The following is a 26713-nucleotide window of genomic DNA, read 5'->3' as shown; positions in this document are numbered from 1 at the left end:
ACATGCCTTTTTGACACAGGAATCTGGCGCAAGGCCCTAGACTGGCTCACCTGCTTCCTCGCCGAAAGAACCCATAAAGTCCGCCTCCCGCCCTTCCAGTCCCCAGCAGCCAAGATGATCTGCGGGGTCCCCCAAGGGTCCTCCCTGAGCCCTACCCTCTTCAACATTTACCTGGCCCCGCTCGCCAACATCCTCCGCCCCCACGGAATCACCATCATCTCATACGCAGACAACACCCAGCTTATCATCTCTCTCACCCGGCACCCCTCTACCGCCAAGACAAACCTCCACCCCGGACTCCTCGACACCGCCAAATGGATGACAGCAAGCCACCTCAAACTCAACTCCAACAAAACAGAAATCATCATCTTCGGCCCCAACAAGACAGTATTGGATGAGTCATGGTGGCCCACTGCCCTCGGACCACCCCCAACACCCTCCACCCATGCACGCAACCTCAGCATCATCCTAGACTCATCTTTCTCCATGGCCCAGCACATCAACACCATATCATCCTCCTGTTTCAACACCCTTTGCATGCTATGGAAGACCTTCAAATGGATTCCCATAGAAACCAGAAAAACCGTCACCCCTGCACTCATCAGCAGCAGATTAGACTATGGAAACGCCCTCTATGTTGGTACCACAGCCAAGTTTCAGCAGAAGCTCCAGCATATCCAGAACGCAGCCGCACGTCTCATCCTCAATCTCCCACGCCACAAACACATCTCCGCTCACCTCAGATCACTTCACTGGCTGCCCATCAGCAAGAGGATCGTCTTTAAAGTCCTCATCAACGCTCACAAATCCCTCCACAACACTGGACCACCCTACCTCAACGAACGAGTGAACTTCCACGCACCCACTTGACTCCTTTGCTCTGCTGACCGCGCTACAGTCCCTCGCATCCAACGCACCACCTCCGGAGGCAGATCCTTCTCCTGCCTCACCTCCAAGACCTGGAACTCCCTCCCCACCAACGTACGCAAGACCCAGGACCTCCTGACTTTCAGAAAGCACCTAAAGACATGGCTTTTTGAGCAGTAATACGGCAGCCCACCTACCTCCCCCCCTCTCCCCCCCCCCCCCCCCACACACACACACAGCGCCTTGAGACCCTATCGGGTGAGTAGTGCGCGTAATACATTTTTGAATTGATTAACGATTTATCTAGTACAGACATATTCTAGTTGCAGATTCCTTACCGATCCACCTATCCTCTTCCTTGTTCTGAAAATTAATTCCTAGGGACAGGGACTACCCTTTCAGGGCCCTAGTTCTGATGCACCTGTGTCTGTGTTCTTCATGGCTCAGCGCTTCTGGCGTGGAAAGTCGAGAAAAGAAACTGACATCAGTGCGCCGGGGTGGCTGCTATATATGACCCGCGATGTCTTGCATGGGTACTGCTTGAGGAAAAATCTCTGGATCCGGACTGACAGGGGGAAATTCTAAGGTAAGGAATCTGCAACTAGAATATGTCTCTTCAAGATAAATCCTTACTGCAGGTAAGCAACTTGTTCATTTATTTAATTGATTATTAAGTATGTTAATTATGTTTTACTTCTTAATTTTAGTTATATTTTAAGTGTGTGCTGCTAGGTTTGTGAAAGTGTAGTGTGGGAACTTGAATAACAAATAAAAAATTTTAACCCCTTCGCTGCCTGGCCTTTTTTTGGCTATTTGGGGCAGTTCGCACTTAGGCCCTCATAACGTTTTGTTCACATAAGCTACCCATGCCAAATTTGCGTCCTTTTTTTCCAACATCCTAGGGATTCCAGAGGTACCCAGACTTTGTGGGTTCCCCAGAAGGAGGCCAAGAAATTAGCCAAAATACAGTGAAAATTTCGTTTTTTTCAAATAAAATGGGAGAAAGGGGCTGCAGAAGAAGGCTTGTGTTTTTTTCCCTGAAAATGGCATCAACAAAGGGTTTGCAGTGCTAAAATCACCAGCTTCCAGGAACAGGCAGACTTGAATCAGAAAACACAATTTTTCAACACAAGTTTGGCATTTTACTGGGACATACCCCATTTTTACGATTTTTTTGTGCTTTCAGCCTCCTTCCAGTCAGTGACAGAAATGGGCGTGAAACCAATGCTGGATCCCAGAAACTGAAACAGTTCTGAAAAGTAGACAAAATTCTGAATTCAGCAAGGGGTCATTTGTGTAGATCGTACAAGGGTTTCCTACAGAAAATAACAACTGAAAAAAAAGATATTGAAATTGAGGTGAAAAAAACAGCAATTTTTCTCTGCGTTTTACTCTGTAACTTTTTCCTGCAATGTCAGATTTTTTAAAGCAATATACCGTTACGTCTGCTGGACTCTTCTGGTTGCGGGGATATATAGGGCTTGTAGGTTCATCAAGAACTCTAGGTACCTAGAGCCAATAAATGAGCTGCACCCTGCAGTGAGTTTTCATTCTATACCGGGTATACAGCAATTCATTTGCTGAAATATAAAGAGTAAAAAATAGCTATCAAGAAAACCTTTGTATTTCCAAAATGGGCACAAGATAAGGTGTTGAGGAGCAGTGGTTATTTGCACATCTCTGAACTTCGGGGTGCCCATACTAGCATGTGAATTACAGGGCATTTCTCAAATAGACGTCTTTTTTACACACTCTCTTATATTTGGAAGGAAAAAATCTAGAGAAAGACAAGGGGCAATAACACTTGTTTTGCTAATCTATGTTCCCCCAAGTGTTCCGATAAAAATGATACCTCACTTGTGTGGGTAGGCCGAGCGCCCGTGACAGGAAATGCCCCAAAACACAACGTGGACACATCCCATTTTTTTTTACAGAAAAAAGAGGTGTTTTTTACAAAGTGCCTACCTGTATATTTTGGCCTCTAGCTCAGCCGGCACCTAGGGAAACCTACCAAACCTGTGCATTTTTTGAAAACTAGAGACCTAGGGGAATCCAAGATGTGGTGACTTGTGGAGCTCTGACCAGGTTCTGTTACCCAGAATCCTTTGCAAACCTCAAAATATGGCTTAAAAAAACACATTTTCCTCACATTTCGGTGACAGAAAGTTCTGGAATCTGAGAGGAGCCACAAATTTCCTTCCACCCAGCGTTCCCCCAAGTCTCCCGATAAAAATGATACCTCACTTGTGTGGGTAGGCGGAGCGCCCGTGACAGGAAATGCCCCAAAACACAACGTGGACACATCCCATTTTTTTTACAGAAAAAAGAGGTGTTTTTTGCAAAGTGCCTACCTGTATATTTTGGCCTCTAGCTCAGCCGGCACCTAGGGAAACCTACCAAACCTGTGCATTTTTGAAAACTAGAGACCTAGGGGAATCCAAGATGGGGTGACTTGTGGTGCTCTGACCAGGTTCTGTTACCCAGAATACTTTGCAAACCTCAAAATTTGGCTAAAAAAAAACATTTTCCTCACATTCCGGTGACAGAAAGTTCTGGAATCTGAGAGGAGCCACAAATTTCATTCCACCCAGCGTTCCCCCAAGTCTCCCGATAAAAATGATACCTCACTTGTGGTGGGCCAGGTGCCTGCAACAGAATAAGGCCTAAAACTTGTAGAGATAGAGGGGATAGCACAGCGAGTTGATAAGGACATATTCTTCTTTTATACATCTTTAGGCTGACTCTGCTTTGGGGACCCACACAAGTGAGGTGTCATTTTACTTGGGAGACTGAGGGGAATGCTGGGGAGTAGGAATTTTGTGCTGGAGCGGTGATCGTACAAACGAAAGTCAGGAAAATATGTTTTTTAAAGAAAATTTTGAGGTTTGTAGAGGAGTCTGGGTAAGAAAATGTTGGGGGATCCACGCAAGCCACACCTCCCTGGACTACTTGGGGTGGTGTCTAGTTTAAAAAAATGTCTGGGTTTGGTAGGTTTCCCTAGATGAAGGCCGCACCCAGGACCAAAAACATAGATGCCCCCTCCCCCCCAAACACAGGTAGTTTTGTAATATATCATTTTGATGTGTCCACATACGTCTGTGATGTGCCAAACACTACAACTGTGAAAAGAAACGCTCTTAGGTTATGTGAAAAAGACCCCTCACCCACCAACCAAGATGGTGGCATGTTTCATCATCGGGATCCCACCCGAGGCACCTAGCGTGTCACAGGTGTGCTGCGACGCCTGATTACAGTGGAGCAGGTTTTGTCATTTTTACCACACATACTGTTTGGATTTGGCACGAGGGTGAGTGATTGTTCAGTGGATCAAATTTTATTAACAAGAGATTTCACAAAAATGAAATGCACTGTTAATAACTGAAAGGCCAAAAAACTGAACCAATGACTCACAGCTCGTGAGCTGTAAAGCCACGGCAAGGCCCCAACCGCTTTACAGTCCATTCACACACCTTTCATACATGACATGCACAAGACCATTCACGCCGCCATCCACGGGCCCAGCACATTACAACACTCGCATCGACAGACAGCGCCACTCAAGGGCCCATCACTTACATACACCCACATGCCTGATACAACAAACACACCAGCTGATGGGAGTGTGTGGACTGGTGTTTGACTGGCAGTTTGTTGCAGTAGCCAACAGCTAGTCAATATGTACACTATGTACACCCTCAGCCAAGCCGCACTCCACACACAATGGCATCACTTTTTTTTTTTAAACAAAGAAACCCCTAACTAATTAGAAATAATTACAAAACTACAAACACAGAAGCTCTAACTAAGTACATGACAGAAATGCTAACCATGAAACTGAACACATGAAAGTACAAAACAGACACAAGTTTACACTCATGGTTGTTCCCAGTAATTCTTCTGGGTGTGGTCATTCTTAAAACAACCACCCACACACAGCCCAGGCATTGAAGGACAATCTTGGCAGTACATTCGAGTCTCCCTCCGGATACCTCTTTAAAAACACACTCTACGTTTCTTACCTGGAAAGTCTTTTTTGGCTGTGGGAGGAATGTGCTCAGCAAAGTGGCGATCTTTCAATCTAGCCACATCCTCCACCACTGCTTCTCTAGGAACTCTGGCCTGTTCCACCACAATAAGGCTCTCTATCACTGACTCCTGAAATTTCACAAATGTTATCTTTGACTCTGGAGACCTATCCTTAAACACAATAAAAGCATTAAAAGTTGCTAAGTGGAAGAGGTGAATTGCTAACTTCTTATACCAAACGTAAGACTTACGAATAGCAGTATAAGGTTCCAACCTTTGATCAACTCTGTCTACACCTCCCATGTGCTTATTTTAATCTAAAATGCACACAGGTTTGCGCACTTCGGAAACCTGGCCCCAAACAGTCACAGGGGAAGTACTCTCATCATGGATGGTACTTAGCAGGTAGACTTCCCTCCTGTCTGAAAACTTCAAAGCTAGCAGCTCATCATTTTGCAAGGCACTGCACTGTCCCCTCTGAAGTTTTTTTACAGACAAACTCCCTTGGATAGCATTTCCGGTTACAACGAATTGTGCCAAAAGCAAGTGTCCACTCTAAACAATTACTTGAACAACTGCACTCCAGTGTAAAAGTTATCTACATACAAATGGTGACCTTTGTTGAACAGTCGTCTACCAAGTTCCCACACAATGTTATCAGTAACTCCAAAAGTGGGAGGACAACCAGGGGGGGTCAATACTGGAATCCCTACCAGTGTAGACACGGAAATTATACACATATCCTGTACTACTTTCAGACAGCATATACAATTTAATTCCACATCGTGCCCTCTTGCTAGGAATGTTCTGCCTAAAAACCAAAGACCCTTGAAGAGGACCAAAGACTCGTCCACAGCTATTTCTTTGCCTGGAACATAGACCTCTGAAAACCGATCTACAAAATGATCAAGGACAGGCCTAATCTTAAAAAGACGGTCAGAATTAGGGTGATCTCGTGGCAAGGCTAATGCATTGTCAATAAAATGCAGCATCCTAAGAAGAAGCAAATACCGATTACGACTCATTGTTGCAGGAAATATAGCTGTTGCCATCAAGGGACTAGTAGACCAATAAGAAGCCAGTGACGGCTTCCTTCTCAACCCCATCAAAAGGGTCAAACCAAAAAACCTTTTCATCTCCTCCAAATTTGTGGGAATCCACTGGGCAGCTCTAGAGTGCGGCCTAAGTCTAGCAGCGTTGTCCCTCAAATACTGCTCCGCATACAAATTAGTCTGCTCAACAATCTCTTCCAAAAACACATCATCCACAAATAACTCAAAGAAATTAACAGGCAAAAAGTTCTCAGTATTGACTCTATACCCCGGGAGACCAGTAAAGGCAGGCAACTCTGGCTGCTCCATGTTTGGGGCAACCCAGAGTTCAGGTCTTCTAACGGGAAACCTTTCAGTCCCAGGTTGCTGCACTATTGGAACATCAGTGTCCTCCTCTGAAACAGGCCCTTCATCTGCACTGAGTGTGGCTTCCTCATCAGAAGATTCGTCTCCGACAGAAACTTCACTGCCAGAATCCCTCACTTCCTCCTCTGCCTCAGATGCAGAGTCTGTCTCATAATCATGATCAGACAATGACTCAAAAAGCATACCAACCAGCTGCTGAGCCGTCATCCTGCGGCTAGCCATGATCTTTCCTACGAAAATTAACTGGACAAATGCACCACCAACAACCAGCACTGTGTAAGATAAGTAATAAAGTGTAGCTTTATTAGTAAGAGTTATAAACTCAAAAACTATACCGCTCACTTGCCTGAAAACGCTTGAATCACCAGCAACTACTTTGCACAGACACAGCAATCACCAATGATATCCCACTAAAAAGAAAGAAAGAAAAGCAAATTAGAAATAAGACAACACAAATATCATTGTGCACAAATCTAAGGACAATTTCACACAAACCGGCCTTTAGTACACCACCTACAAACATGTTATTCATGCATGGCAACAATACTCCTCTGGAGTTAATTGTTTTTACTTACCTAAAACATGCAACTATGCAAACCGCAGGTCAACCACCGCCCAAACCGCAAGGAGCCACAGCAAAGAAAGCAAAAGCTTTGAACTAGAACAAAAAGGAGGAAAACAATTATCACAAATGCAAATACTTCGTCAGTTGCCAAACATTCCACCATCAAGCATTTAGAAATTGGTGCCTAAGTGGATTCTGCCATAGGGGCAGATGGGCCTACTAAAAAATAGGCGTATCTGCCCCAAGGAGGGCAAAAAATACCTTTAGTAGTGTGTCCCCAGGGGGAGCGACCCTTGCCCAAGGGCCCACCTCCAAACAAAAAACAAACCACACACACACACTATCCCTGGTGCCTATGTGGCTTCTGCCCCCCTTGGGGGCAGATGGGCCTAAAATAAATAGGCCCATCTGCCCCCAAAGGGGGCAGAAATGGCCAACAGTTCAATGGCCCCCTTGGGGGGGGTGCCCCTTGCCCAAGGGGATGCCCCCCCCCACATAAATAAACATATTTAAAAAAATCCCTGGTGTTCTAGTGGTTTCTGGCCCCCTTGGGGCCGATGAGCCTAAAAATAATAGGCCGATCTGTCCCCAAGGGGGGCAGAAATGGCCTTGGTACATGTGCCCCCAAAGGGGGGCGACCCTTGCCCAAGGGGTTGCCCCCCTCCACTAAAACACACACACACTATCCCTGGTGTCTAAGTGGCTTCATCAGCCTAAATATAATAGGCCGATCTGCCCCCAAGGGGGGCAGAAATGGCCACAACAAACATGCCCCCAAATGGGAGCGACCCTTGCCCAAGGGGCTGCTCCCCAACGCAAAACATTTCACAGTAAATAAAAAAATAATAATAGGCTGATCTGTCCCCAAGGGGGGCAGAAATGGCCTTGGTACACGTGCCCCCAAAGGGGGGGCGACCCTTGCCCAAGGCCCCCTCCACTAACACACACACACTATCCCTGCTGTCTAAGTGGCTTCTGTCCCCTGTGAGGGCAGATGGGTCTAAAATAAAATAGACCCATCTGCCCACAAGGGGGACAGAAATGGCCAACAGTTCAATGCCCCCCTTGGTGGGGCGCCCCTTGCCCGAGGGGACGCCCCCCACATAAATAAACATATAAAAAAAAATCCCTGCCGTTCTAGTGGTTTCTGCCCCCCTTGGGGGCAGATGAGCCTAAAAATAATAGGCTGATCTGTCCCCAAGGGGGGCAGAAATGGCCTTGGTACATGTGCCCCCAAAGGGGGGCGACCCTTGCCCAAGGGGTTGCCCCCCTCCACTAAAACACACACACACTATCCCTGGTGTCTAAGTGGCTTCATCAGCCTAAATATAATAGGCCGATCTGCCCCCAAGAAACATGCCCCCAAATGGGAGCGACCCTTGCCCAAGGGGCTGCTCCCCAACGCAAAACATTTCACAGTAAATAAAAAAAAAAATCCCTGGTGTCTAGTGGATTGTGCCCCCCTTGGGGGCAGATCGGCCTAAAAATAATAGGCCGATCTGCCCCCAAGGGGGGCAGAAATGGCCACAATAAACATGCCCCCAAAAGGGAGCGACCCTTAATCATTTTAAAAATAATAAAAAAAAAAAATCCCTGGTTTCTAGTGGATTTGGCCTAAAAATAATAGGCCGATCTGCCCCCAAGGGGGGCAGAAATGGCCAACATAAACATGCCCCCAAAAGGGAGCGACCCTTGCCCAAGGGGCCGCTCCCAAACACATAAACGTTTTAAAAATAATAATAAAAATAAATCCCTGGCGTCTAGTGGGCATTCCTGCTGCCCGATCACAATTCCCCTTCCATCCCCGCCTTGGGGGAGCTGGGGGGGACCCCACAGAGGGAGCGCTAGCCGGGCTCCGTGCCGTAATGGTTATGTCCTCGGCACAGGAGCATAGTGCCGCGGGACGTAACCACTACGTCTGCGGCACAGAAGGGGTTAACACATAATGAACTTTTTTTTTTTTTTATAATCATGTTTATTGTTTCATTGTTTTTATTTTTAGATATATATAATTGTCTTAATAAGCATTTTATATTTCTAGTCAACTAATAGGGTTATTAATAAATATGTTATGTGTTTGAAGTGAAGTACTTTCCCTACTGCTGCACAGACTGGAATGGGAATAGTAAATATTACCCTTCTAGAGTCCAATGCTTTGCCTACTGTTGCACAAACTGTAGTGAGAATAGTGTATCTATTATTTTCTGACTCAAATACTTATTTTTAAAATAGTTTAAATATTTATAAATATATATTATATGTTTCATTTTATTTTATTTCTTTACATGTAGATATTTTATTAAATGTTGTTAATATATTATTTCTTTAATGTATTTTTTTATATGGAAATCATTTGGTAATTTATTTTAATGTTCTTTACTTGTATTTTCATATTATGTATGTGTATTTTAAATATATACTAATATACGTATATTAATATATTTATAATGTTATATTAATTAAAAAAATCAAAAATATACCATAAATTAAAAACAAAGTATTAATATGTATGTCTATATAAACATATATACGTGTTTTATGAGTATATATTTTTAAATTTTGTTCAACATTATTTATTTACAATAATGTTAGAATTTTTAAATATAAAATAGTTAAAATGTACCATTGTACAGTATACTATTTATATAATGAAAATAGATATTTTTAAACCATATTTTTGTAATTACCATTCTAAGTATAGATAGACAATATTTGTGTAATCTATATTTTTGACTCGATATTTGTGTGTCCCCATATTTGTTGTTCCGTATTCTGTCAGCTACCCATGGGAAGCAGGTCCAATCATTGGGGTTTCTCTCACAAGATCAACAGCAGATACAATTCTTCTTCTGTCTTTCACTAGTCCAAACGTGTTTTGAAGAGGGTACTGAAGGTGCTACCTTTATGCCCAGTGCCAGCTTGTGAGTGGGGCAAACTCCTGGCCACACCCTACTATTGGGGTAAAAGTTCCCAGGGATGCCCAAACCCCCTTTTGCAGCAAATCCTGTGTGTTGTACTGTACACTAACCCACAGTGTTCTCTACCTAAAACCAACATGGCAGAACCTTTCTTCCCTTATGCAGAGCTCTGGCACAACAACTGAAGTGTGTCTAGGGAAATGAGAGAACTCTTCCCGCCTACTGTTCTGAAACAGTTTTAAGAATGGTGCCACGCTGGCTATTTGGACAATGGCAGGAATAGGCTTGGGTGTGAGTTAAATCTGCCTGTCACAAGAGATGCCCCTTTGAATCTTGTGCAGTTGATGAGCACTCCCACCACCCTACACCCCAGGCCATCTGATCGCGAGGAGGTCACGCCTCCTCCCAGCCAGGGCCCTTTTGTTCCTTTTCCTGAGGGCCATTGACACATCTCCGCAGGGGGGCAGCAGGCTGCTAGGTGAAGTTTGGGGATTTACTTTGACAAGGACTCTAGACGCTTTAGTCAGGAAAATGCCAACTTTCTAAAAGTGGCATTTTGAAAATAGCAATTTAAAATCCAACTTGATGCTCAATTTGATTTTAAAGTACTATTAATTTGAGTCCTGGAATCATGGTTCTAGTTATTCAGAAGCTGAAGGTGTGCGTTAGAAGGTGTTCTAATGGGACCCAGTGGGTTTTTATGGGTGAGACAGCCTTGCCTCAGTGAAAAACAACTTTGAGGATTTTCCACTGCGAAGACATGTAAAACTTAAGTATATGTGTCCTGCTTTTAAAGTACCATGCCCCCACCCCATGGGCCTCTAGGAGTAACCTTAGGGGTGACTTATAAGTATTAAATAGGAAGGTTGAGGCCTGGCAAAATGTTTAATTTGTCAAGTCGAAATTGCATTGTTAAAACTGCCCACTTAGGCTGCAGGTATGGAGATAGGTTTTGCATTGTCTTTTCAGTGCTACCACAATAAGTGCTGTTGTCCACTAGTGAAAATTAACTTACAGGCCCTGCCACACAAAGTACCATATACTAGGTACCTAAAGGTAGGTTAAATATGCCAATCATAGATTAAAGTGTTAAACATGTTTTTAGGGCTTGGAGCACATACACTCGGAACTGGACTGTAGCTCTCCAGTGTTCAGAGTTCGTTCACCAGCAATAAAGGGTAGAAAAAGTGGAGAGTGTGATGGCGTAAAAGGGCATTTTCTCAGATAAATTAACATTTTTGTCTTTGGTTTGGTACCACTGATGATACCTGGATGACTCATACCGAAAATGTTCTATAAAATGAAAAAAGCTTATAGGGGACGAGGTTAGGCAGTGGCTTAAAATCTCAAAACTGCACATTGTAACTGCCTAGGGAGGTTTGTGCTTTCCATAATGTATGTAGCATCTTTCACAAGCCTCTTTCACAATGGCAATTATATCCATGTATCGGTAGGGTAAAAAAGCAGATAGTGTCTTCACAAGAAAAGCTATTCATCGTATACAAAGATACACGTGTGAATACCTCTGTGACCGCCATCCCGATTATACTCCTCACTACACAGACATGAAGGACAGCTTAAACTATTTGGAGAAACATGAAACTTAGGACATGTGGGTTTCCCTTTCATTTGGAAGATTGGTCGGCAAAGGGCGTTAATTGCATTACAGATTTATAGTCCCACAATCGTATTAAGATATTCCCTGAACTACAAGTGGAATAATACCTCTCACTGTCACATAGATGAGAATATGTACAGTTGAAGCATTGCTCCCACGCAAAACTGGGCTCTTCTCAGCGTTTAATTTGTACCTGGGCTTAAAGGTTTGCTCAGAGGGCAACAGCGGGTGCTTCCAAATATCGGGGTGTCTGAATGCCAAGGCTGTGTAGTCTTGATTCCACCTCCTGCCTCTTTCATCCACCACCAGACACTCTCTGCTCCTTTATGTCACTGTTGCATATACTTGATCAACAGTGCTTTCACCTTTTGTCACTGTTCTGTCTTTCTCGTCCTTCTTCTTTCCCCCTTTTTTGTTTTTCCTCTCTCTTACTCTGGGTCAAGGTCTGATAAATGAGTCTACGTCCCCAAAAATGTGAGCCAGTGGGCCTCACCTGCAACCACGTGCACAAATTAGGCACTAAAATGCACCCACCCAATGCCCCATCACTATGCCCAATTAGGAAATACTTGTTGACATGGAGATAATACGGGTGCTTGATTTGTGGTCTTTGAGACTATAATAGACAATCTTTTTCAGCACCCACTGTTGAAACGCTTAGCTGGGATGGCTTACAGAGTAGTTTACACATGAAAAGTAACCTAAAATATTATTTCCCCACAACAAAATGCCCCTTCCTAAATTTAGTGTGCTTAAGGTACTCCAGGACTGGCTCTTGTTTCCACAATAACTGCATTAATTGGACAACAGTCTAGGACCATACTTCTAACTGCTGGACTACTGGCATAAAAACCAGGTGTTTGGCAAGATCTGGGACTTATTTTAACTTTCAGTGCAAATCAACAACACTGTGTTCTAATTACACCTCTCCTGTAGTGTAATATTGCCTTTGCATGGATGGTGACAGGATTACTTTTCATATGATGCAAACTATTACTTGATTGTACTGGCCAGTGATCAGACTCTGGGGCTCAGGGTCAAACCTCCACTAGCGTACTGTACTCTATATTTTATGTTTTTACAATCGCTTGTACCAGCATCAAAAAACAAATTTTGAACATGGCCATTGTTTTGTCAACTTGGATTTTTATGTCTGTATGGTGTGAATGTGAAGAAGTATGGATTATAGGTTGCTGCTCCTTAGAAAACTATGGATTTCCTTTTCTAATATCCTCATTGGCCCCTCTGCTTCCCATTCCTACCACATTGGCTCTGTAAATTGTAGACATGTGGAGTCCTCTGGATTATTATGCCTGTACAATTTAATACTGTGGTATAGTAAGACCTTTTAATGCTTTTAGGTTTATGTGACTGTTATGGACGAGACGTTGGATAATAATTCAACTAACCAGTTCAACTGTTCTAAATGTTACATGTCTGATACATGGCTTATAGCACAGGATTACAAAAAAAGTGCTTCATTTTTGCTTTACTAACTGTTGAATGCATACAGTTAGTTTCAGGTGTTTACAGTTTGTTGTGTATTTAGCAAAATTGACGTGCTACAGTTTTTCGTTTTACACTCCAAAATACACAATCAAGATTGTCATTTAATTAACTTTACTTTTCTTTCTTTGACTGCAAAGTGAGAGTAGTTTGTGAACAATGATGCCCATGTTATAAAAACAAAATAAGCATCAATTTCTCAGAATACATAGCCTGACATTTGGTCTCTACATTTGAAGAGCAGCAAACATGAAAAGATAAATACAGAATTTAAATGCATCTTTACTTATTGGTCGTACTTGTTTGACCCAACAAATATCAGCTGCAAGCCACTGGATTTCACCCTCCGTTCAGGACTCCTCCCTTGTTCCCAGGCTATGTTCTTGCTACAAAGGTATACCTACATAGATACATAAGACTACTAGAAATCTCTGTTTATTTTCTGCAAATTGGGTCATCTAGATGTCTCCAATAGAATTACAAGTTTTCAAATAGCTGAAATATATTGGCTAGTTGGAGTTGTATATTTGGAAAAAAAATTAGACATACAATAAGTTGCATTATTTGTGTTGTGTTGTATGAGGATTTACGACTTGGAAGGAGAGATTTTGGGCAACGTATAGAGCAAGAAGAGAGGTTGTTGTATGGTTTGAAACATTTATGGAAATAATAGAGGAAGAGACACATGGAGGTTTACAGAAGCAAGCAAATGATTGTCATTGTGTAAATATTGATCCCTTATTCGACAAATAATTTGGATCCTCCATTAGAGCATCAATCCTGAAAATTATACAACCCTGAAAAGTGAGTCAATTTTGATGCTAAAAAAAATGAAGGTTTCCCCAGGTGTAGAGAACCTGTGTATTGTACTGTATTGAAAAGATGTGAGTATATATATCAAGAACATCTTCCATTAGGACCTGTGGGTCACCAATATTTCATTTATTTTGAGTATCTCAGAAGAAGTTTGTGTTAAATCGGGAAAGACAAGACTTTCTATACCATTTTGTCCTAAGGTTCCAGTTATACAAAAATTGCATGCAGACAGAACACACAACCAGACAAATGTGGTTAGATGAGCTAGCGAAGGTAGGGAGAGTGAAATATCCCATAGTGGATAATAACTTGGGTAAAATGTGTGCAAAAATAAGTGAATCTGGGGGGCATGGCCAAGACTGCAATAAAGCCAGACCTGTTTGTCTGAGCTCCGGAGGTGCGGCCTGGACTGCCACACAATCCTTACCAATGGAAGACTCCCTTTCCCTGGTGGAGGTCCAGTGAGGCTCGTCAATGGCCTGAGAGGTCCTGATGCAGCCCCCCCCCCCCAAACACTGGGAGGTGTGAACGTCCTGGCGTGGCTGCGTAAATCCAAAATGGAGAGCCCAGGGAGCATAGAGGTGATAGTGCAATGCATCTGTTCCTGGAGAGATGAAAAGTCTATTGAGCAGGGAGAGATAGACCCATTTGTTCCCCCTCACGGATAATTTGTCCTTCAATGAAAAGCCTTGGATGCGACTGATGGACTGCGAGGTACCAAGACCCATAAGCAACGAAGCAACCACATGCTGAAAGGAGGACTTGGAGCAGGTGCTGTGACTGGTTCATGTGGCCATGATGACCTCTGCTGTTGGCTTGCGTAGGAGGAGAGAGCCAACGGCACAGATGGGCTGATCCCCACCATCAGGCCCTGAGTATCTGCTGGATTGGACAAGAAGGCCCTCCTTCTGCTCTTTCCCACCACTTCGGCTCTGGTGGAGCTGGGTGGGGCCCAAGGTCATATTGACGTCACAGAATGAGGCCTTGGCCCTGAGGCACACAATGGGTGGCATCTAGGGCACTGGTGGGGCCCGTGGGTATTATTTTAGGTGAGTCTTGGGTAAACTAAGACTATCACTGCGGCCTGCTGAGGCTGCCACAAGTTCACTGGGGCACAGCCAGACCACGCAGAAATGATTGTCTGGGCATTGGTGCAGACACACAAAGTCCAGTTTGTGCTGAAGGCTTGACCTCATGTGAAGTCTGGGGCCAAACTGGTGTGATTGCCCCATTGAGAGAGCCCGTCCCCAGAAGAGAGGGGGATATAGGTGCTACATCAATATGGCCAAAGCAACAGTGGTAGAAGAGGCGCCGGCACTCATCAGGGTTAGTTGGCACACCAGGCTGCAGTAAGGCAGGGCTGAAGAGCCCTTATGGGGAAGCCAAGGACCGACAAGGCCATGTCATCTAAAGAGATGCACCACCCGACACACTCGAGGACACCTCACTCGTGCCCTCTCTGATTGTCGCAGGCCATCCTCTATTGGTAGACTGAATAGTTCGGCAAAATCCAATGGGTGATTGTGTTAATGACAAGGACACACATAGCCAAGATTGATGGAGTAGCCATGGACTTGAGTCTCATCACGATGGACCACAAAAATCTTGCAGACAGAGTGACTACCGGAGAAGCAAGCATAGCGCAGATTGGCCAAGACGTCGATGTCATGAAAGTACGCCTGAAAGAGCTGGCAGAGGCGGTGACCCACCTTCAGGAGCGGATGCATGATACAGAGGGATGGTCTTGTCAAAATGATATCCAAATTACAGGTCTCCTGGAACATATTAAGAGGCAGAGTTCAAAGCAAGTCCTAGGAAAGTGGCATATATGACACATTTACAATGGTAACCCCTCAGCTTTCTTCACAGTAGAAATGGTGCACCAAGCTCCCAGACGCCCCCAGGCACCAGGGGCCCCACCTAGGCATATCATCGCTAGGCTGCTCAACTATAAAGACAGGGACCGCTTACTCCAAGTTGTCCGAGCTCAGCTCATGGATAGTGGAGGGCCACAAGGTAAACCTGTTCCCAGACTCTACAATCCTTGTCCAAACAAGAGTACTCTTTCCTCCAGGTCAAGGCAAAGCTCTGGCAGCTGGGCCTCTGCTAAGCTACTCTCTACCATGCAAAACTGAGGGTGAAAAAAGTCAGTGCCACCTTCTTCGTCATGACACTGGTGAAGGTCTGGTAGTGGCTGTAACAAAATGGGACACAGAGAACGATGGTGGACAACTGGCAAGTATTGAAACCAAGGAGGTGAAAGAGGGCAGTGAGACGCAGGAACAGTCTGGGAGACCTACAAAGCGCCAGGCAGAAACAGAAAGAGCACAACTGGTGGTGGAAATGGCAAACTACTGGAAGGTGCAGGAGACAGAGTTGTGAAGTAGCCCAGAACACACCAGAAATGAACTGGAATCATTGAACAATGACGTGAATCGTTCCTTCGGCAGGGGCCAGAGGTATCCCCAATGACAGCTGAAATGCTGTGCTGATACGGTATCCATGGGTCTACAAAAGCCGCCAGTCCAAGGGTGTCTGGAAAGAGGGCCAATAGCTCTTGTGTGACAGCAAAGTGCCTCATCTCGACGGTTGGGAGCTAAAGCCTCCCTAATAAACACTGTAAGACAGCTCAAGCGACCAGCAACATGCAGAAAACAGAGGAAAAAAGGATGGCTCTGTGAGTAAGTAGTGTGGAGAGGTTTTCTACATTCTGTGGTGTTTTAGTATGTCTGCCTAAAGGTCGGGTAACGTTATTCGAAGGCGAGACTTACTGGCTTTACCAATATTTGTTGTTAAAGGGGTCTAAGAAGGTGTATTACACCTAAATTACCAATGGCATGGCAAAATTTAAAGCTTTGAGGAGGTCAGTCCACTGCTCTATAAATGAGATAGTGTTTGTGTTTCTGCATTTTGTATTTCTTTTTGATAAAGCGCTCTGATTCAGCGAACGTGGCGTTATCAAAAACAAGGACCTGTAAAGTTCTAGAACATGTGCAGCAATGAAAACAAAGCCCTGCTCCAGCCCTAGCAACATCACCTGAGCATGAAAAGTGAAAATGACATGCACTCCAGGAAATCAGCTGCCGTGACTGAGAGCAATTACAACTTTGAACATACCTAAAAATACCAACACGAATAAAAGCTATCAGTGCCCTTTTACAGGGTCATATTTGTGGCTTCCGTGCACACTGAATAAAAGGCTATCCACTGTGATTTTTTTGTCACTTCCAGGCTGCCTGGGTACTGCAGGGACATGGTGTTACTTGTAAGTGTGGTGAGTGTCAGTGAGACGCAATATGAAGTGCTAACTTGCTATGAGGCTCCTACTAGACTGAACGGCCTGCTCAGCGGCTGCTCAGGTTTTCAGCTGCTACTAGTGTACTAACTTGAGTCATTTTGGGTTGGGGTGAGACTTACTACTACCACAGACTACACTGTGGCTGGCTGTTCAACTGCTTGAGTGGCGCGGTGGAAAGAAATAAGCCAGCTGATGCTGGGGAGATCGTTGTTCAACGTGCCGGACTGACAACAATCTCCCCAGCACCAGCGAGTTTTTTTATTTTTAGGTTGAGCGTAGCGTTCGACGTGTTGTATACTTTTAAGTATACTTATACGGTGGTTCAAAGCTATTTCATTTGTTGGTTCCAGTGTCCTTCAAAAATCCTTGCATGCTAGTGGTCAGTTCTGCCTCTTTCTCCTGCCTTTTTCACTTTGGGAGCAGCATAAACTACTGTATAATTACGCTATGTCCTGTTTATCTCTTCTGTAGGGAACTTTTTTTTTTATTATTCACCTGTTCTTCTTACACTGTGGGTGCGTGTTCAGTCTCTCCTCCCCACCAGCTCCCTCTGTAAACATGAAACCAACAGCAGAGGGAGGCTTTTCCAGGGCCAGCTATCCTTCATTATTGATTTTCCTACACCCTGCCAATGTGTAGAGAAAATTGCTACCAATTGAATATTTAAATGATATATTTTTCCAGTTGAAGATGGCAGCCGCACGTCTGGTGCGATGACGTCATGACGTGGCCGTCTGTTTTCCTTCGCCTCTCCAATTGAAGATGGTGGCCACACGTCATGCGCGATGACGTCATAATGTGGCCCTCTGTTTTCCTTTGCCGTGGCTTGTTTTTGTTTATAATTCGAACTGGCGCTTTACGGCTTTATCAGATTAAACACCGTATCTTGATCTCTATTAAGCGCCTTGTGTCATGCGTCAACAACGAGGCACTCGGATGGTTAGTAACCTTTCATATTTTCTATTGATTCAGCCACACGTTATGTTTAATTCAAAAGTTAAAAAAGAAAAATCCTTTAAAAGTGGTTTCCCCTTAAATGAGACAAAGTAAATGATCCTTTCTAAAGTTTTCAGATCACCCTGTCCTGCCAAGTTCCAACTGTGAAACAGATGCACGGAGACAGAACACAGACTACACGTGCAGGGCAGCAGCTTTAATAACCGTACACAACCCTTTGCATATTCTCAGATAATACTGATGGGACATTTGTTAGGAGATAGATATTCATTCCTTAATGCGGTTAAATGCTGCATCGTAACATCGCGGGGTTTGACTTTTGCCTGGTGAAGCGTAACTTCCTTAGCCATAGTTTTTCTTTTGGGACCGTGTAATAAAAACGTTAATACCAAGCTATTTCTCCCCTTCAAAGCCTGTAGAAGCTGGGATTTTGCACTTTTTTCATGCACACGTCACTAGGTTTCCCCTTGCACCAGAGGTGTGTGCTGAATTTCTACACAAATAGTAATCCTAAATATGTAAGCACGTTTACCCTTGTGTCGGGATTATCTGTCCTAGTGTAATGAGGGCCTTGGGCTGCACAAGCGGGAATTGCCTAGCTCACCAGGGAAATCATCTAGGTAGCTTTTTAAAAGGGCATTTGTGTTTTGTCAGTAACTTGTTTCCATGTTATCAGGCGGCACCCCTCCTATCACTCTTAATGTTTTGACGATAAGTGACAAGGCCAGCTCATAATGTTTTAGCGGCAGAAGTTGCGAAAAACGGAACATTTAATTATAGCTGTAGTGCCGAAACTAGTGACTACCAAATGAGTGTCACACAATTTTATCCCAGCAAAACCGTGGCTCATGTTTACTAAAACACCAATGCGTTGACGTACCGCATAGTTTCATTCTGTTGAATACAATATGGAAACATATTTTTGGTTGTGCTTTTTTTGGTATCCACAGGCTAACTATTGAAAATGAAGTGTTCTTTAAAAATGGGCTAACCTGAGGGGAAACATTGAGTTCAATGACAACTGTAAAAGATGACGCAACTGAATTCGGAATAAGTTGCCCTGTGTATTCCTGCTTCGTTCCTTTATCAGACTGCTGATCTGAATGCTATGTGACAAAGCCTGAAAGTCTGTTTGTCCTCTGTGGACGATTCAGTAGAAGTGCAGCATTCTTGCACTGCACCTTAAGTTTTAAAACTGACAAAAGTGTGAGTGCCAGTGGTGTTTTGCGCACTTGGACGCACAGGACATGGCACACGTGTGCCGGAATGCCATCTTGTGAAATGCATACCCCTGAGCCTTTCGAAGATGCTTGGCAGGTGACACAGACAATTTTGGTGGTGGCCCACAGATGTATGTTTTTTAATCTTGACTCTGACATTTTACCTTTGAGCAGTGTGTATTTAAAACAAACTGGATAACTCTGATTTTAATATTTAAGACTTCTTCAAGCTTCCTTCGGCTATCCCTACAACACTGTAAGTTACCTGATACTGCTCCCAGTGCCACAAGCTTCCACATGTTCCAATTTGGACTTGTTTATCAGTGACGCTGCTTTCACGTTAACTGTGAGAAAGCATTGTATGTGCTTTCTTTCATGCTTTGAACTGCTGACCCACATTAACCCTTTCTCTGCTGTGCTCAAACTTTAGTGAGGCGAGAATCTAGTCCACCCACACCAGAATATTGTCAATGTAACATGTTTAGGGCATTGAGAGGTAAATATTTGAAGTTATTAAAAACATATTTACAGCAGCTGGAAGAATGAGTCACAGTTTTGCAATACGTTTCTAGGTTGAGCGCGCAATCGCTTTCACCTGTTCTTAGAATTGTGTAGGTCGAGCGCGCAATCGCTTTCACCTGTTGTTAGAATTGTTGGCTTTTACCCACGCCCACCTCATGCCCATCACTTTCACTTGTTTGTGGGCTTGCCTTTCATAAATTCCTTTATCATTGGTATATGCTTTACATTTGTCCCTCCTTGGGGAGGTTTTGTTACTGCCTTGCAGACTGACCCTGTTACATGGATAATTGCATGATTGCCGAAATGTTTGATTATGAGCAGACTTCTTTTTCTTTTTGTGTTGCTCCTTTGTGCTCATGGCGGCCATGGCGCTTTGAGTCCACACGCTTTTGTCAACTAATATTTTACTTTTAATTTTCAATTAATGTGGCAAGAAAAGTCCAGTTAGGAATTTACAGTGCCAATAGCTCTAACTGGAGCAAATGAGAGACTGATTGCATTGCAAATGCTTGTTTAAATAAGCTGCCTACCTCACTGTGACCTAAATGAGTGCCTCCTACTGTCAGCCTTTCCAAGTGCAACCATGCTCATCGTTATCTTCATTACTTGATTTTGCTTGCGAGAAAGCGTCACGCATAGTTGTTGGAATGTCATTCATAATTACACTGAAATTATGAAAATGTCACATTTAAGCAATCTGGAACCTTGGCAGCTATGTACTTTACTTATAACCACTACATTATGTACACATGCCCAAGTGCCTGATGTGTGCGAGGATTGGGAGATAAAAGGGTTTGATCTTTTTTTTTTTCCAGTTTGTGCAAAATATGTTGCACCAGTAAGGTCTGTGAAAATACTTTAGTGCTCCAAGCTTGAAGGGATTGATTGGGAAGGCCTGCTTGAGTCCGTTTCCTTAGCGAGTCCCTTGTTGCAGGAACCACTAAGTAGGGTGTATTTACTCTATAAGGCCATCATAAATAATATCCTGGACAAACTAGGGAGCCTACTACAACGTTAGGAGCAGGACGTGGAGAAAATGGAGGATGTGGACTGAGAGCTTCTCTAATGCATCCCCGGGAAGTGACCATAAGGATGCGCTTCTGCTGTATTCGATTGAAGATCCTTCACAGGGTCTACTTCAGCAGGGCTGAGCTCCACTAAATGGGGAAGAATCCCTCACCTAGGGATCCAGAGGTACAGGGAACTTATCATGCATGAATTCTGCACCATAATTAAAGATGAAATACCGCATAATCCCTAATTTGCGCTGCTGAGGGTCCCTGGGGACATTGATCTCCCAAGGAAAAAAATGATACTTTGCTCACTGGAGCTGATAGTGGTGAAGAGAGGCATTACATAGAACTGGGGCTCACTCACTATACCAACTGAGAGTCAGTGGCTTGCTGGAATTGTCACATGCATGGGGGTCAGAGGTTTCCCTTGGAAATTCGACCAGGCCTGGGGTAAGTGTAGAGAGTACTTTGGACTGGCGACTATTGAATCACAGGATCTTATACATGATGCTGATGCAGAACTCTAATGTCAAGTATGTTTGCCTCTTTTTCAGAATGACAGGGTCAGGATGGGGGATTCTGGCACTGAACTACACTCCTGAGGTTCTAGTGGAGAGAACTGGATCCTTTTGGTGGTGCCTGGGGTAAGGGCTGGTCCCTACAGCTGATCATCTCTTGAGTGCATACCCGGGTCTTAATGTAAGGCCCCTAGTGATGTGGGGGTCCCACAGAGCCAATACTACTGTGGTCTATAACAGTACTTTGGGCAAGGCCACTAGGCCTGCCCGTGGTTCCTAAGGGCCTCCTGCTCTTATCATCTTTGTCCGTCCGCCGCTGAGCCAGTAAATATTAATTAGTAATATATTTATTAATATGTAGGCACCTGGAGCAGAGTCGACCTTCACAGAGAACCAAGAACAAACTGAAAGCAATGTTCTGCTGGCCTCAGCCTCTGGGTTTACTTGCATCTCTCATTTCTGTACTTCAGTGTTTCCTTGGTGAAGCTTTGACGATGACCATCATTCCTTTAAGTGAAGTGCGTCTTGGTTGACAATGCTCAACAAAGTTTCAAAGTGTAGCACGTGGACAGGAGCAGGGGGTAATGTATAAGTGTTGGCAAATGTTCTTTGCTGGAAGTTGAGGTCAGTGTATTTTCCTGTTTGTTTACGCCCCCTCCATTAAGGGTAAAAATGTTTTCTCACTGGCATATTGAGAAAGCCAGTTGACAGGATACTGTTGGTGTTTTTTTTTTCAATTTTGTGATAGTGAAAATGTATTGTCCGCCAAGATCCATGCAATCTACATTTGGGGCCATGATTAAATCCAGGTTTACATGTTTTCACTGTCCTTTGAGTACAAAGCCATGTGCACCTGCATATAGTGAGTGGTGGCAGAACAGGGTGACTTTTATTAATTAGACCATATCCTGCGATGCGATAAGTAGCCGGCCACATGGCTCAGTGAGTTACACTGCTTCTGTGACTCACGAGTTTGAGCCCAACCAAAGTCAACAATCTCACATATTACTGAGGCCTATAAATTGAACACAGTTACTTTGGATAGTGCCAACACCTGTGCTGCGCTTGGAAACATCAGATATGAACTGTTAGATAAAAAACAAAATATTATGAAAGTTGTTTCCCTTGAAGCTAGTTGTCGTGGAGCACTGGAATGCCAGTGTTTATTTTATGCAGAGGAATAAGGAACAGGGTGATTTATTCACCGTGGCCTACTGAAGACACTCTAACGAGGTTGTTAATATCAACCTGCAAGCTTGAAGGGATTGCATCCATTACATAAACCTGCCACTGTATTGTGTATGTATATATTTGCTGTTCTAATCTTGATCCACACTTGTTTTAAGACATGAGCCTAAGCTGAATTATGAATAGTAAACATATATGTCTTTACAGTGTAGCTAGTGGTTGTAAAATGATTCACATGCAATATATCACATCCGATATAGGGGCCCACCACTGATCTACCTCCTAACCATGTGCCAAAAACTAAAAACAGCAAGTTCCATGGGAGTGCATGAGTATCGGAGGGGTGCAAGCAATCCAATGTCATTGAATAACCTGTCTTTGTTTTGCCTAACCAAGAAAACGTGCTGTGAGCCTGTCTGATTTGCATTATTGAAATAGCTTCTGTGATTGATTGATTCATTCAGTTTGTCTCTTTTAAATGTGTAAAGCATATTGCCAGGTGACTATGCTGCACTGTTTATCCTCAGTGTGGGTATGAGGTGTATCCCTCGGTCCTCAGCTAGGGTGAAGGTGTTTGTCCTCAGGGGGGAAGGTGTCTCACCGTACCACACCAAATTACATAATTCCTGCCAAATTCCTGAAAGAATGCCTCGATACCATAAGTTATATTGCTATCTAAACATAGGCAGCACAGTGTTCTCTGGGCTTCTCCTCAGGGCCTGGCCTGGGTGTCTCCTTTGGTTCAGGGCTGGGTGGGCCATGTCATACTCATGCACAGTGTAACCTCACATGAAATCCTTCACATGGCACGAGCTACTGGCCAAGCCTTTGCTCATTTGGGTACTGTAGACACCATTGTCGCCTTCTTCTACTACTCTAGTCTCCGCTCTATCTATCTCTCTCTCTATCTCTCTCTCTATAGGTGCTGTGCATGGACATCATTTAAGGGTCACCATGGGTTGCAGATGCGACCCCTGGCTTGCTCTTTGTGACCTCTGGCCTCAGAGATGTCAAAATCAGTACCAGGAACACAGGGGCTGCTTGTTCTTATGGTATCAGTTGGGGCTTCACCCTCCTAATTTTCATCCATTTTTTGTTACACTAATAGTGAATAACGCTGTTATTCACTATTAGTCTAATAATAAAAAGTACAGTTAGCTGGAATGGGACCTTCCCCAGCAGTTTAGGTAAGTAAATGTGTTCTTAAATGTATGTTGGGTGAGTGCTAGTGGGTGAGAGTGTATTTGTGTGAGCGAGGGCTGTACTTATGAATGTATCTGTGTGTGTAAACATATATGTGAGAGTGAATGAGAATGAGACTCAATGACCAGTAGTGAGTGACAATGTGTCAGTTTGAGCAAGACTGAGTAGGAGTGACTACAAGTGAGTCTGTGAGAATGAGTGAGGGAGTGTTAAAGTGTGTGGAAATCGGTGTGAGAATGAAGGAGAGTGACAATGAGTGATTGAGGAAAAAAGACTATTTAGAATGCCTGAGAGAAAGTATGACTGAGTCAGAGAAAGTGAATTTAAGTGACTGAATGAGTGAGAATGTGTGAGTCAGAGTGAATGATAAGTGAGATCGACTGAGAGTAAGACTGAAAGCAAGATTGTGATTGACAATGAATAAGTATATGCAAGTTGGTGAAAAAGATAATGTGAGTTTGATGAAAATGAGTGAGTGGATGTAAGTGAGTATGAGTTAGAACATGGTACATCTTGTGAGTCTGCAGTTTGCCATGGCATACTAAAGGTAATCCTTGTCTTAAGGAGGCACCTATGGCAAAATGCTGCTACTGGTATACTCCAGGCAATTTGTAGCATGACAGGCAGCTGTGAAAAAGTAGTGGCATACTGGAGGTAATTGTTGGCATAACAGTATAATATTGGTATTGACATGCTAGAGGTAATTAGTTCTGAAGGTAGTTCTTGGCATAATGCTAAAATACTGGTACCAGCATATGAGAGGTAATTGTTTGCATATAGGGCACCTGGGGAACACTGCTGTGGCTGGCATACTTGAGGAAATTCTTACCTGTATGGCATACAAAGCCTACATTGTTCTGTTACCAAGCTTTATTTAGGAACTATTGGATTCCCTTTCTTCAGAACATATTGAAGGTGATGATAAGTTCATTATTTCGTTTTTCAGGGTAAGACGGTCACCTTAAAGGTGAAGAATGTAAAATTTGAAGTGAGGACGAGAGCTTCCACAGTGTTGTCATCTGTCTCGACACAAGAAGAAATATTTTCCGTAGCTAAAGAGTTGCTCCGGGCAGAGATTGAAAGTGCATCCCCACAACCGTTGCGTCTGAGGCTTATGGGTAAACTATTTTGATTCTCTGTTGAAAAATGAATGTTAATTAAAATATGATTGTCTCCGTCGCCTTTACCATGTTTATCTTTAGTTTCTCATCAGCTGGAACAAGCTTTGTCAGGTATAGTAGACTTGACTTTTGAATGATGGATGCACGAAGACACATTAGCCATGAACACATTGACGTACAACATGCATTGTTGCACATGTGCTGCTTCAGCCCATTGGGAAGCAGTCTGTGTGCCAGCCAGTCGCGATATAGTGCAAGCAGAAAAGTGTGTGTAGAGCAGTGGAGCTGCATAGTGAAGTGCCACCCATCACTCCAGTTGCCTGTGGTACCACCCCAATTGCTCTTTACCCTCTACAAAACTATACAAGATTCTTGTGTGATCCATCATTGTGTACTGTGTATATATCTGAGTGTGAACTATCCTTGGGGAATGGCATTTATCAAAATTAAGACTTTTTTGGTGCACAGGCTACTCTACCCTCTGTCCAAATTGAAACTAGTCAAACGACTATTGTTTGCTGAAGCAGTTGCAAACAACCCACAAAAAGCAATAATGGACCAAACAGGCAGATCACCAAACATTATACTGGAAACAATAAGGAAGAATCCTTCAATGATAATGCTGTCCATTACAACAACAGAAGGGGGCACTATGAAACCAGCATCTGAATTCCTGTTAATGAGAACTGACCTTGCCTACTTCAGCATGAGGCTAAGCACTACAGAAGATAGACTGGTAATGATTGAGGGGAAACTGTCAGACGATCAATTTGGAACAAGATCACTGGAACCTATTCAAGTAGACAACAAACCTGGAAGATAGGCACCAAAGAGACAACTTCCGCTTTTATGGGGTGATTGAGAAAATGGAAGCAGATGATAGCATAGCGTTCCTCACCCGATTCATTTCAGAAATCACAAAACCTTTGTTTCACTCTACCCAAGATAAGATCATGAGATAGCAATAGCCGTCAGGGTACCAGGCAGGTAATTTTATGCTTCCTAGGGGCGCCATCAAGCACATCAGTTCATCATGGCGGCCAAGAAACAAGGGCCTTTCTTGTTTGCTGAACACAAGATGGTGACTCACAAGATTTTCTCTGTGAAACAAACTTAAAAATAAGGACATTACTGGCCCTTACTTAAATCCCATCTGAAGAAATGGGACGTTCATTATGGGTTACTTGACCCAACTGTCATGATAATTGCCATCGATGGAAAACCCAAGGAATAAGATGACCATGAGACCAGTGGATTCACAACTATGGACACATCACAAAAAACACCAGAACAAGCATGACCATCACAGCTGAAGTTAGTCATACCTAGTTATGTCTGACAGTGAGAAGAATAATAGAAGCTGGACATGTCTGGGCCTCAGGCTACATGAACAGACTACTAGATGGAGGTCAAGGACCAAGGGATAGATTGTGATCACCACTCAAAGGCTGAGACAGTTATATATAAAGATCAGATGGTTATGACAAACATAGGTAGTAGGGAAGATGTTATATTGGTGGGATTGGTGAACCATGCTGATACTTGAGTAATTCATGCCACATCCATATTGATGTGTATATACCATCTATGAATTACAAAAGCACGGAAATTGATGATCATGATTATTTTTCAAATGGTGCTCCATGATTGCAGTTACTTGATAGTTCACATTTTTTTGGGGGGTGGGTCAGAATGTTGATATATAGTGACATTCACTAGCTTTAGGATGACACAGTACAAGAGAAGGAATGTCAGAATTGCTGGGAATATCCAGCAAGCTGTCTCTCACCATTCTTATAAATAGTGACGGTTATTCATTTTCCCCTTTCCTTTTCGCCTCAAACTTTGGAATTTTTCTAGAATCCTGGACGTTATTGACAGATTGACCCAAGTTCGAAGGCTGTAGAAAGAGATTCTCTTTGCCCTTTTTTGTTTACAA

At 43.5% G+C, this 26713-nt stretch overlaps 1 protein-coding gene across 1 annotated transcript in view; it reads left to right on the top strand.

Moving 5' to 3' along the window:
- The window catches only part of POLK (DNA polymerase kappa), a 505299-nt gene that overhangs the window by 418902 nt on the left and 59684 nt on the right, over positions 1 to 26713 (top strand). Inside the window, exon 12 of the mRNA XM_069223734.1 lies at positions 24600 to 24771. Within this exon, the coding sequence (XP_069079835.1) occupies positions 24600 to 24771 (172 nt within the window). The remainder of the gene's footprint in view (positions 1 to 24599; positions 24772 to 26713) is intronic.

The sequence above is a fragment of the Pleurodeles waltl genome, chromosome 1_1 (genome assembly GCF_031143425.1).
Source record: "Pleurodeles waltl isolate 20211129_DDA chromosome 1_1, aPleWal1.hap1.20221129, whole genome shotgun sequence".
NCBI classification, from domain to species: Eukaryota; Metazoa; Chordata; class Amphibia; order Caudata; family Salamandridae; genus Pleurodeles; species Pleurodeles waltl.
The sequence above is the reverse complement of the archived record's forward strand: the minus strand, read 5'-3'. Positions and strand labels throughout refer to the sequence as shown.